Raw genomic sequence first — 14,949 nt, forward strand, 5'->3', positions numbered from 1 at the left:
TCTTCCGATGGATTTCGATGTCTCGATAGAACACCTTGTAGCTTTTCGTTGTACGCGAATAGTGGAGTGGTTTTGGTTGAGCTAAAAATAAAATATGCAAATCATGTTACAATTTTTAATGATATACAAAAGTATTGCAACATTTTAATAATAATACAATTAATCTATAATATTATTAAACATCGAAAAAAGTTAAAATTCAGTACTCGTAATTTCCACAAGAAAGAAAAATTTTGCTGTATATTCGATGTAAATGCAGCTAAATTTCGTTATCATAATCAATTATTCAATATTATAGCAAAATCTATTATGTTGATAAAATGCTAATTAAATTTACATTAAATTATAAACATAAATTTAGTGCTATAGCAAAATTATCTATTTCAAGAAAACCTGTAGTTTTCTATTATATGAAAGCAATACTTTCAAGAAAAAACAATAATATATTATTTTAATAAAATAACTTAAAGTACTCCGGTATTCTTTAGAGAATAATTTTATAATATTATTAAACATTGAAAAAAGTTAAAATTCAGTACTCGTAATTTCCACAAGGAAGAAAAATTTTGCTGTATATTCGATGTAAATGCAGCTAAATTTCGTTATCATAATCAATTATTCAATATTATAGCAAAATCTATTATGTTGATAAAATGCTAATTAAATTTACATTAAATTATAAACATAAATTTAGTGCTATAGCAAAATTATCTATTTCAAGAAAACCTGTAGTTTTCTATTATATGAAAGCAATACTTTCAAGAAAAAACAATAATATATTATTTTAATAAAATAACTTAAAGTACTCCGGTATTCTTTAGAGAATAATTTTGCATATAATAACTGACCAAATTTTTGTTATAATAATATAGAATATGTCATTTATTTCAGCAGACTTTTTTTCTTTGTGTGTTAATTTTACGTCTCCACTCAAATTATAATATAAGTTATAGAGATCCTATTGCATGATTCTAAATTATATATTACAAAATATACTTCGTAAAAAAGCAGTTTTTATACAAAAGTAGAAGAAATCAATGCTTAAACGCACCTATCACCTAGGAACTTGTTATCATCCTCATCGAACAGACTAGTGGGTTCTTCGTCTTCATCCTCGCGCTTAGCGGCGTATCCGAAGAGATCCGTGGCTGCTCTCGCGAGGTCTGATTTAAGGATGGGATGAGGCGGATGTAACGTAGCGCCGATCGAGCAATCAGCTTCATCCGTGTAAAGCTCATCCTCGTCCGTGGTGTATTCCTCGTCGCCGGTTGTTCCGGTACTTCCGGCCCTTCTGTGCTTTGTCGTGAGCGGTCGATAGGCGTACTCGTTCGAACCGGAAACCGACTCGTTGGATTCCATTGACTCCGGCTGCTGCTGCTCCTGGACCTCCTTCATGACGCCTCACTGTGGCCGGACTTCAAGCTAGAATGTGTTCGACGTTTCGATTATTTCACGAATAATACGCAGCGGTTTCCTTTTCATGAAAAGAAAAGTTTGTTTTATTATAAAATCGAACTCTATTCTTTTATATTTCTTTCTTTTTTGAAGTACGATAAAGATTGATATAACTTAATTTTGAACAGCAAAGTATCATATAACTTTGTAATCTAACGTTAAAAAATCAAAAAGTTTAAATAATTATTTAAAAAATAATTCATTTCAATTTTGTTCCTAATTGTACGTGCATGATGTACGACAGCGATATTGAAACTTGTGAAAAGCTCGTAGAAATCTTTCTCGGTTTGAAGCCCCACAAAAATCCTTGTTTTATAAATAACTCGCAAATTCCATGCATTCCTTGCGTAGGCAACAACGTGGACACGCGTATTGCACGCACGCACTGGATGTTACTCATTATATAAGTACACTTCGGGAAATTTAAGCTTATTAGCATATGTCGAATAAGCCTATTATTTGCCACGGTCATTACGTAATTACATAATCATGCTAAATTTTCGTGCAAAAATTTAAATAACTGTTAAAAATTAAATTAACTGTCTCGAATTTTTTTATACATGTTTCGCATACAAAAATGATTCAATAAAATAAGGATACAAATAAATGCAATTAATTATTTCAATTATATTTGTTACATCCAATTAATAAGCGTAAAACAACCTATATGTTACGTTAGATATAAAGTTAAGGCATATGAAAAAATCCTGTTTCTATCAATTATCTTTTCTAAAAATATATGTGTGTTTCTTAACTCTAATATCCTTTAACCACTCTAATGCTTACAGATACAATTCGAGATAATGAAAAGAAACGCTATCGTGCTACACGCATGTCTTTACGTCATTGTGCCATATCTCTCATGTACATAATACTTATTGTTAGAAGGGGATATGTCCACTCACACGCCCTCTCGCAAATCAAGAGCAATTAGGAACTCATAAAATTTCTATTCTTGCTGTAATTACTAATACATTCTCTCTCAAATAGCACTGTTGTTGAAAATGCGATAATAATATATAATTGTAAAAATGATTACATGCAAAACTCACATGTGTCATTAGTTCTTTCATTAAATCATTTATCATCCATGGATACAACGTTTTTAGTTAAGACTCCAATTTTACTTTCAATAACACGCCCACGTTAAACCGCATATTTCATATCCTAATAATGCAAATATGAGTAAACTTCCGGTTTAATTTCGCAGAATAACGCTAATTGCCGTGGAAAATATACGGAAGAGTATGCAACTTGATTTACATGCATCCATAAAATTATTTTAATCGCTGCTGAAGCTACTACAATTTTCTGAGTCTCCCTATAAATTTAAAAGTTCTCTAACATCAAACGTTGAAACTTGACAGTAAATTCTATCAATCGTGTAATATCTTTTACTCGAAAAAAAAATTGGTGCAGATAAGAATACTATATATGATTTTAATATATTTTACCCATCTCTTACTAGTTTCTTTTCTTTTTCACATGATTTAAGCGATAAATAGATTATAATTTTTACAATGTCATGAAACAATATTAATGAATCTTTAGATCTTCAAGAATATCGCGTGGATTGTCTTCACATATTCTCACGAGACAACAATGTAGCACAACCAGTGCCGCGAAATCCATGAAGATGATTTCCTTGGGGGCTATATGAGGGTCGCGCGAGAATTGCGTCACGGTTAAACCGTGATCGCGCGAGAAGGCGGCGAATGGTACAGCCGGGCACACATTACGCTAATGCAAACACTTCTCTCTGACGTACGACGGGTCAGAATCACACGATACTACAAGTTAGATATATATGTATATTTGTGTCAAAAGGGGCTTAATTTCCTACATATAAATCGGACAATTATAATCCAAGATTTCAATTAGAGAAACATTTTATGAAGACCAAATGGAGTGTATTCAATTAAAGAGAGAAAGAGAGAGACCGAAAAATCAATTCGTATTATTTTATTTATATAGTTCAGTAATAAAAACTAACGTACCACATGTGTACACATATATAAAGTGCGAAACCTACATCTGATTCGTATCATTTTGCGCCGACGAAGACTGAGGTAACACCGCGCTTAATTATCAGTTAGTAGAGATTAGGAAGAAGATCAAGAGGCGCAATTAAAGTTTATGGAGGAAGCATTGCGAAAAATTCCACGATCCGCGATAAAACTCCTTAGATGTACGGCCCTGGCCTTGCACGCGCTCTCTCTCTCTCTCTCTCTGTCTTTTATGCCTTGGGTGTGCTAGTTACATACACACAGTATTTGAATTGATGGTATCTGGAAGGTGTGGGTACCTATCACTCACATCCGTGAAATGTATGCGTTAACACACACGCGCGAACGCATAAGCCGCGTGCGACCGTGTACCAGTCACAGAATACTTGAGCATGAACATCGTACCACGACAGCGAAAGACACGACTGTATTCACCCCGTGTTTGCTTTCATTTTGTCCACCAAATATAAAGAAAGAAAGAGATCTATTCTTTTGTCGTGAGATTATCGACATTTTTGAAAGGCTAGAGAACGCGAAACGGGGCTTGAAATTATTGATGTATCTAACCAAATTCAAATTTCTATGTTCACTCAATAGAAACGTGACGATTTCTTTTTTGTTAATTTAAAAATTTTTTTCTCGCATATTAAAATATAGGACTTGAACTCATCAAAATTCTACCACTTCAAATCATCAACGTGAAATCTTCGGAATTAGTGAGTCAGAGTTTTCAAATAACTTAGCGTGGGCAAGGCTAGAATGCCAGATGTAAGTTCAGACTCTGATCATGCTATAGTCTCTTCTCATCTGATTTAGAAGTGTGGATAAATATTTATCGGAATCCTCTTATATAGGTATATCCGATTTTTCATTAGCAACGCGATTGATATTTTATTTATGAGATAAATTCTACTTATTTAATAAACACGCTTGCTCTCTTTTACCAGTTCTCTTTCTGACAATATGATAAAAGAAATATATGAATATGTTATCAATCTTTAATCAAACTTAATATACTATGTCATGATATAAATGTATAATATATATTTATTGAGAGATAAAATTTAGCAACATAAATAATTATAAGTGCCAAAATTAAACTATAATCTAAAAAGTCGATAATTCAAATAATCGACTGTGTAAATTTGTTAGTCAATCGGGGATCAAGAGGATCAAGGTATAATGTAACGATATAGGATCAAAGATACTTCTGCCTTGAAAATTATACTAGGGAATAGGCTTCAATCATATGACCTAGATGCACGCAAGTAACGGAGGCATAATTTAATTTCCTGCTTACTAGTGTAGTCACGCCTGCGCAGTTAAGTAGTCTACTAAGTTAAATTAACTGCAATACCAGGGTATTTACTACTCACTATTAATAACTATATACATCCGTAAAAAAAGATTAAAAGATTTCTTTATAGAATTATATACACAAAGAATTGTCAAAGTCCAATCTCGCCGCATAAATCTTTGATAAAATAATACAAAGTTGCAAAAATATGATACTATCATAAAGCAGTATGCAAACGTGCGAGAAAATTTAAACGCAAAATACAAATCGGAGTTTGTATGTATCATTTTACACGTCGTTGCATGATTTGACACCTTGTACACAGGTGCACCTTAATACATTACACGGTACTTTTTCGGCATGTTCTCTTTCATACTGAATAATTATCATGCATTGATGAGAGATATATATAACTACAGGCTGAATAATATATATATATATTATTACCGTCAATAAACTTTATTAAATAATGTAATTGCCATTATTTGGAGAAGTATTGTCAGGTATTTCTTTATTGATAACGTATAACATTTGCGATCGCTCTTCATATTTTTGTGCAGCGTTTACCGGTGACGCATACCGTGTATAATATCATTATTTTACTTTCTCGCGATGCATGACACATTCATTCGTTTTGTCACGGCTGACAAACGCGATTTTTTTTGTTTATGCACAGCGTTATGTGTGTATCACTTTTTGTTCTTAATTACACATCGTGTACTTTAGCACGGAAGCTGCAATACAGGACATTGTACAATTTCCGATTGTAGAATCGACATACCATGAATGATACAGTGACAATATAGGAGCGGATTAATCCATCCAGTGTTTCGCTTCGTACCACTGTGGCTGACTACCAATATCATATCATCGCATAATTCAAACAGTATTCATGTTCTCGAGATGTACATTCGCGAACGATAACACAACGGTAAAGATAGCAATATTATTAGTTGTTGATTAGTGCATATATGTAGAAGATAATAAGAAATCGTATACTGTATACAAAAAAGATATACAAATGATAATATAAAGAAAATATACTATTTTTTAATATAAAATTTATGACAGTAATTAGCTCACGAGATACTAAAAGAGAAGAATTTTAAATCAACATTGCGTGTGTATGATTTTTCTGACATTTAACATCAGATATAATATTTCTATACAAGTAATATATTAAACATTATATAATAGTAATATATTAAACATATAAATAAATTTTTTACAATTACTATTATTTACTAATTTTAATTATATATCTAGTTGAATTGCTTTTTTAATATTAATTGTGCAAAATTCTCTGATATATTCAAAAGCATTAATATATATTTATCGTATAAATTATTCGATCGAATAATCATTTACAATAAAATGTTCACGTTTTATCTCGCCGCAACAACAAAATTCACCGCAATCGATTATTCAACAATTAAATGTTTAGGATACAGACGAGGGGGCGGGGGGAAGGATAAAACGGAAATGCGTTATCGCATATTGATATCTGGTTTTCATTTGATAACAAAACGCCTGCTCAACGCAATGCGATTACAAACAGATAAATAGAAGGAGCGGAGGGGACCGATGCAAATGGGAACGAATAAATTACGCATATCCAGTAATTAAAATGCACAATGTAACAATGTAGCGTACATTAAACGCGCTAATTCATCTTTCTATTTCTCGACACTTTCCACATATTTTTAAATCAACTTCTGGCAACGAATGAGCGTTGCATATTCTATTGTTTGATACAATCTCGATTCACGGCGACAAATGGAAAAAAATAACATTCTAAAAAAATATGCTAAAGTAATTTTCTACGATATGTTCTATCAATCAAACGGTCTAGCCAATCAGAGAATGAATTGCTATCGAGAGTCGAAGGTCAGATTTCACGAGATTCGATATTAGTCGCAAATTGCACGCGATACAACTGCGATTGCTAAAATTAATATGCAATAAATATCAAATTCATCGCCAATGCAGTGACATAAAGAAAATTTACTAGCTCGTTTATAAGTTCATTATAATATCCGTATCCAATTTATGCTTCTCTAACGCATACTTGGCCAAAAGTTAGACGATGTTTATTCAACAAAGAACTTTATCCCCTCACATGCTCGCATCGCAAAATGTCTTTTATCTCAAGAGACACGAGAATCGGAATGACGTATGGGACTCGTCGCGAAGATATGACAGGCACAGGATGAGAGTATCTTTGAGTGATTACGATAAACAGAATGACATTCCGTGAACGTCAAACTGATGTTGTTAAAAGCAGAAGCAAAGTGACATCAAGTTTTCAACAAACTGCGCAGCATACCTTTCAAGCGGAATCCCTACGAGGTACTTGATCAGCAACATTCGTTACGTTATTTCCAATGTAAAGGACGATCAATCACGCGATAATTGCAAAATCAATGATAGACAAAGGCAAAACTGATCAGTTCGTGTGAATCGTTCACTGAATCCACACTTCGCGGCGGTTCGGCGCGGACTGAACCTACTACTTCCTCCCACTCTCGAAGATATGCCAATGATCTCTCTCTCCCCCTTCACTTGGCATCGCCACGATCATCATCCTCTTCGCCGTACATCATCAACCTGCTGTGACGACCCGAGAGAAGAAGATACGTTGTGCAATTGTTACATAGAAAAGTTACGTAGAAGTAATATATACCAATAATAATGATTCAAATATAGAATCGCAAATTGAAGAATTGGAGCAAATTGAAGAAAGAATTACGCAAGAATTTCACAATTTGTAAAATCTATTTTAGATACGCAACTTTATGATCAAAATAAATCTTGAAAATTATTTGCTTAATTTATTTTTGCATTAAATTCTTTGTTTCTTTTATCTCGTGATCAAATTTAAAAAAAAATGTGTATATAATAAAAAAAAAAAATAATTATCTTCAAAGAATAATTTATTCATTTTACATCTGTTTTGTTCGATTCCCGGAAAGAATTGTCATTAATCAATCGTATCTTGAGAATAAAATCAACGATTAGAATCATCATCCTTTTCTATTCGTATTACGAATCGCCTTTAACTATCTTTTTCTACTTATTCAGGAAAAAATCATTGGCTAATTATTTTTCTCGCAGAGTATGGTACATGCATTATTGACTGACTATATTTTTATCTGAAATGTCAAATGATTATGCGTTTTCACTTATTGTTTGTATTTAACGTTTTTATTTGTTTCTTTTCGGATTTCTCTTTCTTTCTGTCTCTTTTTCTCCGACTACTTCATTCGTCTAAAACTCTTCCTTCCACGTGCGGTTTTCGATAATAACACATCCCTCTCATACCTATTAATGTTTGAATAAGTTAGCTGGAACGGTCAGTTGGAACGTTAATTATAGAGTCGGTAATTGAGTTTGATAGGACTCAATGAGATAAATGTGACCCTTGATTCACGACGACCTCTGTGTATCGTGGCTAGGAGCATTAATGCTAAACATCTACTGGTTTCCTCCAACGCGCATGTTGAACATTATATTTAGTAATTTATTTTTTCCAAGAACTTTGAAAGCTAATATTATTTTCCACATAAATTTATATTAACATTATCATTATATATACTAAATAATAAATAAAATAGGAGAATTTTATTACATCTCTTATTTACGTGTACAAAACTTTTTAAATAGATACATTGCTTGCTCCGACATTTTGAGAGTTTCAGTTAGCATTGAAAGCAACATTAAAATCTTCCACAATGCTTTCCAAACGACGTTACATCGCAAGAGCAACTGGCGATTCCTTTTATAACCGTCGTAACCGCGATGCATTGTTCGCTGCATTGTGTTGCATCGCGCAACTTTGACTTCGTGAGATCTCGACTATATCCTGTCGATAATGAAACTGCACTCACCAAATTAAAATTTATCGTGCTATTTTTAATCAAAATTGTTGATTTACAAATCTGATTAGTATAAATACAACAACCATTTGTTTTGAAAGAACTGATGTATCGCCAGAATATATAGAAATGTCACTAAAAAAAAAATCTATTACAAAAAAAAGTTTATCGTAAAGTTTATCCAATTTTTTCGCAGTAAAGTTTGTTAATGAAATTTATAATTAGATTGTTAACTACAATAAATGAAAAGTACTAACAAATAAAGTTTTTAAACAAGAGAAGGGAAATAAGAAAAATATTCAGCTCTTTTAATGCGAATAAAATTGCTATTAATACTATTACTTATTATCGAGTAAATTTTATTTTTTGGCTAGCTAATTAAAAGAAAATTTTTTGTATACGGAGAAAAAAGAAGTAAAGAACTTTACTCATAAAATCTTTCTTACAATAATCACGTTTTCTGATAAAAAGATTTTTTTATTTAAATATTTTTTTAAATGTGTCACAAACAAAAATTAATACCGAGAAATTACTCTTTGAGATGTCTGAGAAATTCGAAAGAATCGTGAAGGTATATGCCACGTTTTAATATATGTATATATATCGTACGCGTGAGAGAGTTATTTTCGGTTATTTGCGTGGGATTTCATAACTTTCGGCGTCGATTTTATTTCGATGGACGCGGAGATGAATTGAAATATATATGCGTACATATACGAAAAATATATAAAATGCAATGTGATATAGAATTCGTACACGAAATTTACATCGACAAGAAATTTCCATAAAACTCTAGGGAGTTTTTCCCGTGCGACGGTGAAGCTTGAAAAATTTATGTTCATAAGTAAACTACGCGGCGTCTGAATTGTCAGTAATATTTCAGCAGCGGCTGCTGCTAGTATTAAATTACACCTTTCAATATTCACTGTGTTCTATGGCGTCGAAAAACTTACAGACTAAAAGAAGGCGCTTGTTATTAATCAAATTTTTTCATCTTTTACATCTTTATTAACCAGTCACGAAAAAATCGCTGCTTATAAATTTATATATTTTATGCCAATCTAAATTTTTCACGTCTTTTATTTGCTTTACAAAATATATATTTTGATAATTTATTTTTATAATTTTTTTATAAATTTTACCTTTCTTTGTAGATATAATTATATATTAACGAAAATTTTATAGAATTTATTTTTACAAATGTATAATTAAATATTCACGTGCATACATTGTATCGATTTTACCATAAAAAGTAAGTTACGTGTGTGAAAAGAAATAAATTTCTCTTGTATAATGAAACGTGGTGAATGAACGATTAGGTATGTGACGATAAGATATTGTTTTATTTTTTGTATGCCAACCATTGTCTGATTACGATCCATCCCAAATAAAGTCTCACTTTTATCAAATGACTAACTCCTCATTGAAATTATATGAAGCTATAAACACATAAATACAGATAAAAAAAAAAACTTTATTTTGTACGATTTTTATATATTCTATTGTATAACATAGCAAATATTTGCTCTTTAATGTAACACTGTTGTCATATAAAAGAATTTTAATATATAAATATTTATTTTGTTAAAAACTTTAATACCAATTTCTAATTTTATTTTTGTATAATCGTGGATGGAAAAAAAATAAAACGGAACACGATCCCCATGTAATTTTCCCAGTTTATTTTTAAACGCTCAGTCGATGCACTTAGGTACTGTAGAAATTCCATACGCATACGCGATATTACATACATAGGTGCCTATATGCTGCGACAGATCATGTGTAGATACATGCTCTCACGTTTCCCTCGAGCCGTGACCCGACTGTGCACGTGAGCCGCAGTGAATTCCATCGTGCAAAAGGGCCCCGTATACATGTAGCAACCGATGCAGGATAGCGTTGTTAGGTAGGTCACAAAGAGCAACTGCCCAGACAATGGACAAGCCGGTAGTATAATGAGTTTATTATTTTATTATGGCGGTCTCTTTCGCGTGTCACGTCTATCGATGTCAACGAACTCACTCGCAGCTTTATAAGAAGAATATATAAATATATGTTTAATAAATAATCATCAAAAAAGAAATCAATTATTATATATAATTTTAAACATTTTATATAATTTTCAGAAAATAAATTATGAAATATAGAGATATAGAAATATAAAATTGTCTTATGTAAAATTATGAATCTTTTTACGTATGTATATTGTAATTTATATACATATATAAATTTTACGTAGATGTATAAAAAATACTAAGCAAAATTACAAAATACACTAAACGTTTATGTATGCAGAATATTACAAGATTATATGTAAAATTGCGGAAACCGATTTTTCTTTATAGTATTTTTTAATAAATTTTTTTTAGCGTCGAAGATAATTATTTATTAAATCTGTTTTTCTTTTCAATTTTAATATTTCATATTTTAAAGTTTAAGCTTCGAAACAAAATTTTATTGGAATCCAATTCAAATTGTGTGAACGAGAAATAATATGCTATTATCTAACGTAATCCGTAACAAAAGCTGCTCATTGTTGATAAATAATTCGAAAATTATCAGTATATTTTGATACCAAATTTTAATTTCACTAATCATAAAGAGAAAAATGTTATATATCCAATTCTGCGATATCTGTTTAATATAATATTAACAATATTTTCAGAAAATCTTATTAAAATTTATCGATTTATATAAATACGATAAATTATAATATACATAAATACACCGGTTTAAACATCATATATAGATTGAATAAAATACATTCCTCTGAGAAAGTGCACTCGAGCGAATCTATTCCGCTTCAAAGAGCGTAAACACTGTAAGATACATGAGATTCCACATGCACAACCGTGGGATCGTTATGCGTCCTCGCAAGATAATTCTTAAGATCGTGTAATTGTCTTTGATTTATGCAGCGTTCTAACTAGAATTATATATATTCGAAAACCTTCATCCTAAGTCATATATGACTGTCAATTATACAACATTTTTAATTATAGAATTAAACCTTGAATACGTTTTCAAGTAAATTCTCGTTTTGTTTAATTGATCACGATATTAATACGCATTGAAGTGTATATTTTAAGAACTTTTTGGTTACATAACAGTCAATAGTCATTGTTTTGTCAATAGTGATAAATGAATGTCGATATTATCAGTATGAACAAGCTTATCAACAGATGTCTGATTAACAGAAAAATCGTTATTTTGCTTGATAATTTTTTCTGAGATATGTATACAGAATAATTAAAAGTTTTTTCTTCATATTATAATCGAGAAGAATGTCGATGAAATAGTAATATATTTTCTTTCAACGACAGCTTGATTTATAATGATGATAAATAACCGAAAGATTCGGAAATATTTTTCATTACGAACGCACGTTGCACTTCCGACTAGACGTGACAAAGCATACGAGATTTATGTGGCTAACATCAGCATTTCTCTGCATCCTCCGCATTGCATTCGCAGCATTTTTATCTTCGCCGGTACCGCGAATGCACATGCACGTTTACTTTATCTGAAACGAGATAGATGCAACTAAAGTATTATACATCTTACGAAGAATTCTCGCAAAGTTATATTGGAATTAAAATGAAGCTCTGCAATCTAATTGCGCGCTCTAATTGTGTTGAAAGCCATAAATGCGTGTGACATAAATGCAAAATAACATGAAATGCCTTGAAACGAAAAGAGCCGTTTGATATATCCATCATATAACTTATATAGCTTGTATAATTGCTTTAAAGTTCATTTTTCGAAAAATATTATAATTTTATTTTTGATATTGCTTAATTTCTTGAGTTTTAATAATCTCGTTTTACATTATAATACAGATATGTTTTTAAATGTCTTGTATATGTATTCTTCGTTATTAATTTAAAATCAAACTTCTTCAAGAACTTCAATAACGTGTTATGTACATATTATTAAAAAGAAAAAAGTAATTACTAAACAAATATAAAAAAATAGACATTAAAAACCAATCAAGTTTATCCTTCGGATAAACTCAATCTTAAGTTGATCGACAAGAATGACTAAAAAAGAAATTAATTCAACTAATTTCGACTTCTCTAAACCGTATATTAATTAAAAGAAAAATCTAACAATAAGAAAATAAGGATTAGTTATTTAACTTTTTATAGGTAACGCATCGTCTAATTAAATCAATGACGATATCGTGATTGGATGCTCCAGAACTATCTCAAGGATGCGAAACACCCCGTTCATTTCTCCCCAGTGCCATCGAACCGGCGAGGACCGGAATCCAGCGGAAACCGGTACGACAGGTTCCACGGTCGGTGGTTACTCGACGGTGTGCAACTTCCCGTACTCCCAACTCATAAACGAAATAGCTCTCGTGTACTTGGCCGTAAAAAATTCTTAAGATGATCGCAAACGCTTTTCTTCGTGGACACGCTAACGCGAGTACACGTACGTGGATATACGCGCGATAGTTCACCCGGATACTCCATTTGTTCATTAACCCGTGGGATCTGTCGATGTTCTAAATGAATACAATTTTTCTCTGCGTGAATAGAAAAAAAATAGGGAAAGCAGAATTTTTGTGAAAATTAGTGGATCAAATTGTGAAAGTGTTTCCATAACATAAAAAAAATTGGGTAAATGTAGGATAATAGAAAAATCATAAATTAGTTTCGTAATAAAATTACAAAAGCGTTATCAAAATATAAGATGTTGATCAAAAATTTGACGCATGGTTTAAGCATTAATAAAATTATGAATCAAAACGAGAGTTAATAATTGATTAATTCTAATCAATTCTTATTATAAAATAATTACGATTTCCCCTCATTTGAAAACAATATATAACTTAAGGAAAATATATATAAGAGAGAAAATGTATGTGTATCAATATCAAGTGCAATAATGCAAAAAAAAAAAAACTTATAACCAAGTTATATATCACGATATGGAAGTAGGAATGAATATATCTGCAACGCAGTGTTGAATAGTGGAAAAAGTGATTAGTTCCGCCACTCTAACTAATGACTAGTCGTAGTTTATGCCCCAATGATTCTCAGATATTCATGATAATTAATGCGTCTTATACCTATGACTATTGTTCGTATTTCAATAAAAGAAAGAAAAGGCAGTACAAAAATTTTTGTCACGTACATCGTTCCTACTTTAAAGAGCGAGCTTTGCATATATGTACATCACATGACATTATAATTATCGTCCAATAACCGACGTGTTGTATACATTTCATCAGATCACTTTATAAACATAAATACTTTATTGATAAAAAATTATATCACTTTACAAACATGGGGACGCATCTCTCTCGAACTTTTATTACAAACGATAATATATGATAATTATATGCGCTTCATCGTCGATTTCGTCGTCACTGTGATTCCGTTATCATCAATAATCCGCGTACGCACGTGGAAGATACCCATATACGACCGGTTTTCATTCAACCGGTTTTCGAAAATGCGACGCATCGTGAAGCCAATTGACGGGACAATCGCGAATCGTAATCGCTTTTTTTTTTGTCTTGGTAAAAAGTGAGTAAAGAATATCTTGAAAAATTCGTGTTGATTTATTTGATCCGCGTTTACGTAAGCTTATTGTTAGATAGAAGAGTTCGGGCTGATAACTATAATTGCTTAATTATAACTCGTGCCGCGAAGCAAGATGTAATTAGCCCACTCTACCTCTCCGGTATCTGAATAAGTGTACAAAGCAAATTAACTGGGCATCACTGTGCACGTTGCATCGCACGCGCTTCTCTCTCTATTGTGTTCTCATCTCGCTTTTTATTTATCACGTTGGTACGTGCCGCGTCACGAGTTTTAAAGATTACAACAATCGCCTAGGTCTTTCTATTCCGCTCTACTCTTGCATCGTGATATAAAAGACTCTCTCGTGACATTTTAGAAGAATGAGCACATTTACATGCCATTTTCCGCGGTTTCTCTCATTGTAAAAAACTTGAGAAAAGTTTAACAAGAGATAACACTATTCAAAAATATAAAAAACAATTTTTTTTTTCTATTCAAAATAAAAAACAATTTTTTTTTTGTTTTTGGATTTGCTTTTATTTTTTGTATTTGCTTATATTTTTTGCGAATATTTTTTTTTAATCCGAGAATTATAGAAATATTGTGACAAAAATAAAAAACAATACATTTACGCATATACAGATTGCAGGATTTGGCAAACAATCAATTTTTTAAAATCTGCGTTTTCCGGATCAATGGACAGCATAACTACTAAATGCAATTGATAAAATATATAATAAAATATATAAAATTATTATTATCTCTCTCTTTTTTTAATTTAA

The 14,949-nt window shown here is 31.4% G+C and overlaps 1 protein-coding gene across 1 annotated transcript in view; it reads right to left on the minus strand.

The window, feature by feature from the left end:
• LOC115237503 (guanine nucleotide exchange factor for Rab-3A-like) overlaps nt 1–7,508 on the minus strand; it is a 12,098-nt gene extending 4,590 nt beyond the window's left edge. The window contains 3 exon segments of the mRNA XM_029810580.1: nt 2–81; nt 1,052–1,422; nt 7,085–7,508. Coding sequence (XP_029666440.1) covers nt 2–81; nt 1,052–1,395 — 424 coding nt within the window. The 5' untranslated portion in view covers nt 1,396–1,422; nt 7,085–7,508.
• Nucleotides 7,509–14,949: the final 7,441 nt, after the last annotated feature.

The sequence above is a fragment of the Formica exsecta genome, unplaced genomic scaffold (genome assembly GCF_003651465.1).
Source record: "Formica exsecta isolate Colony F162 unplaced genomic scaffold, ASM365146v1 scaffold1149, whole genome shotgun sequence".
Taxonomy (NCBI): domain Eukaryota; kingdom Metazoa; phylum Arthropoda; class Insecta; order Hymenoptera; family Formicidae; genus Formica; species Formica exsecta.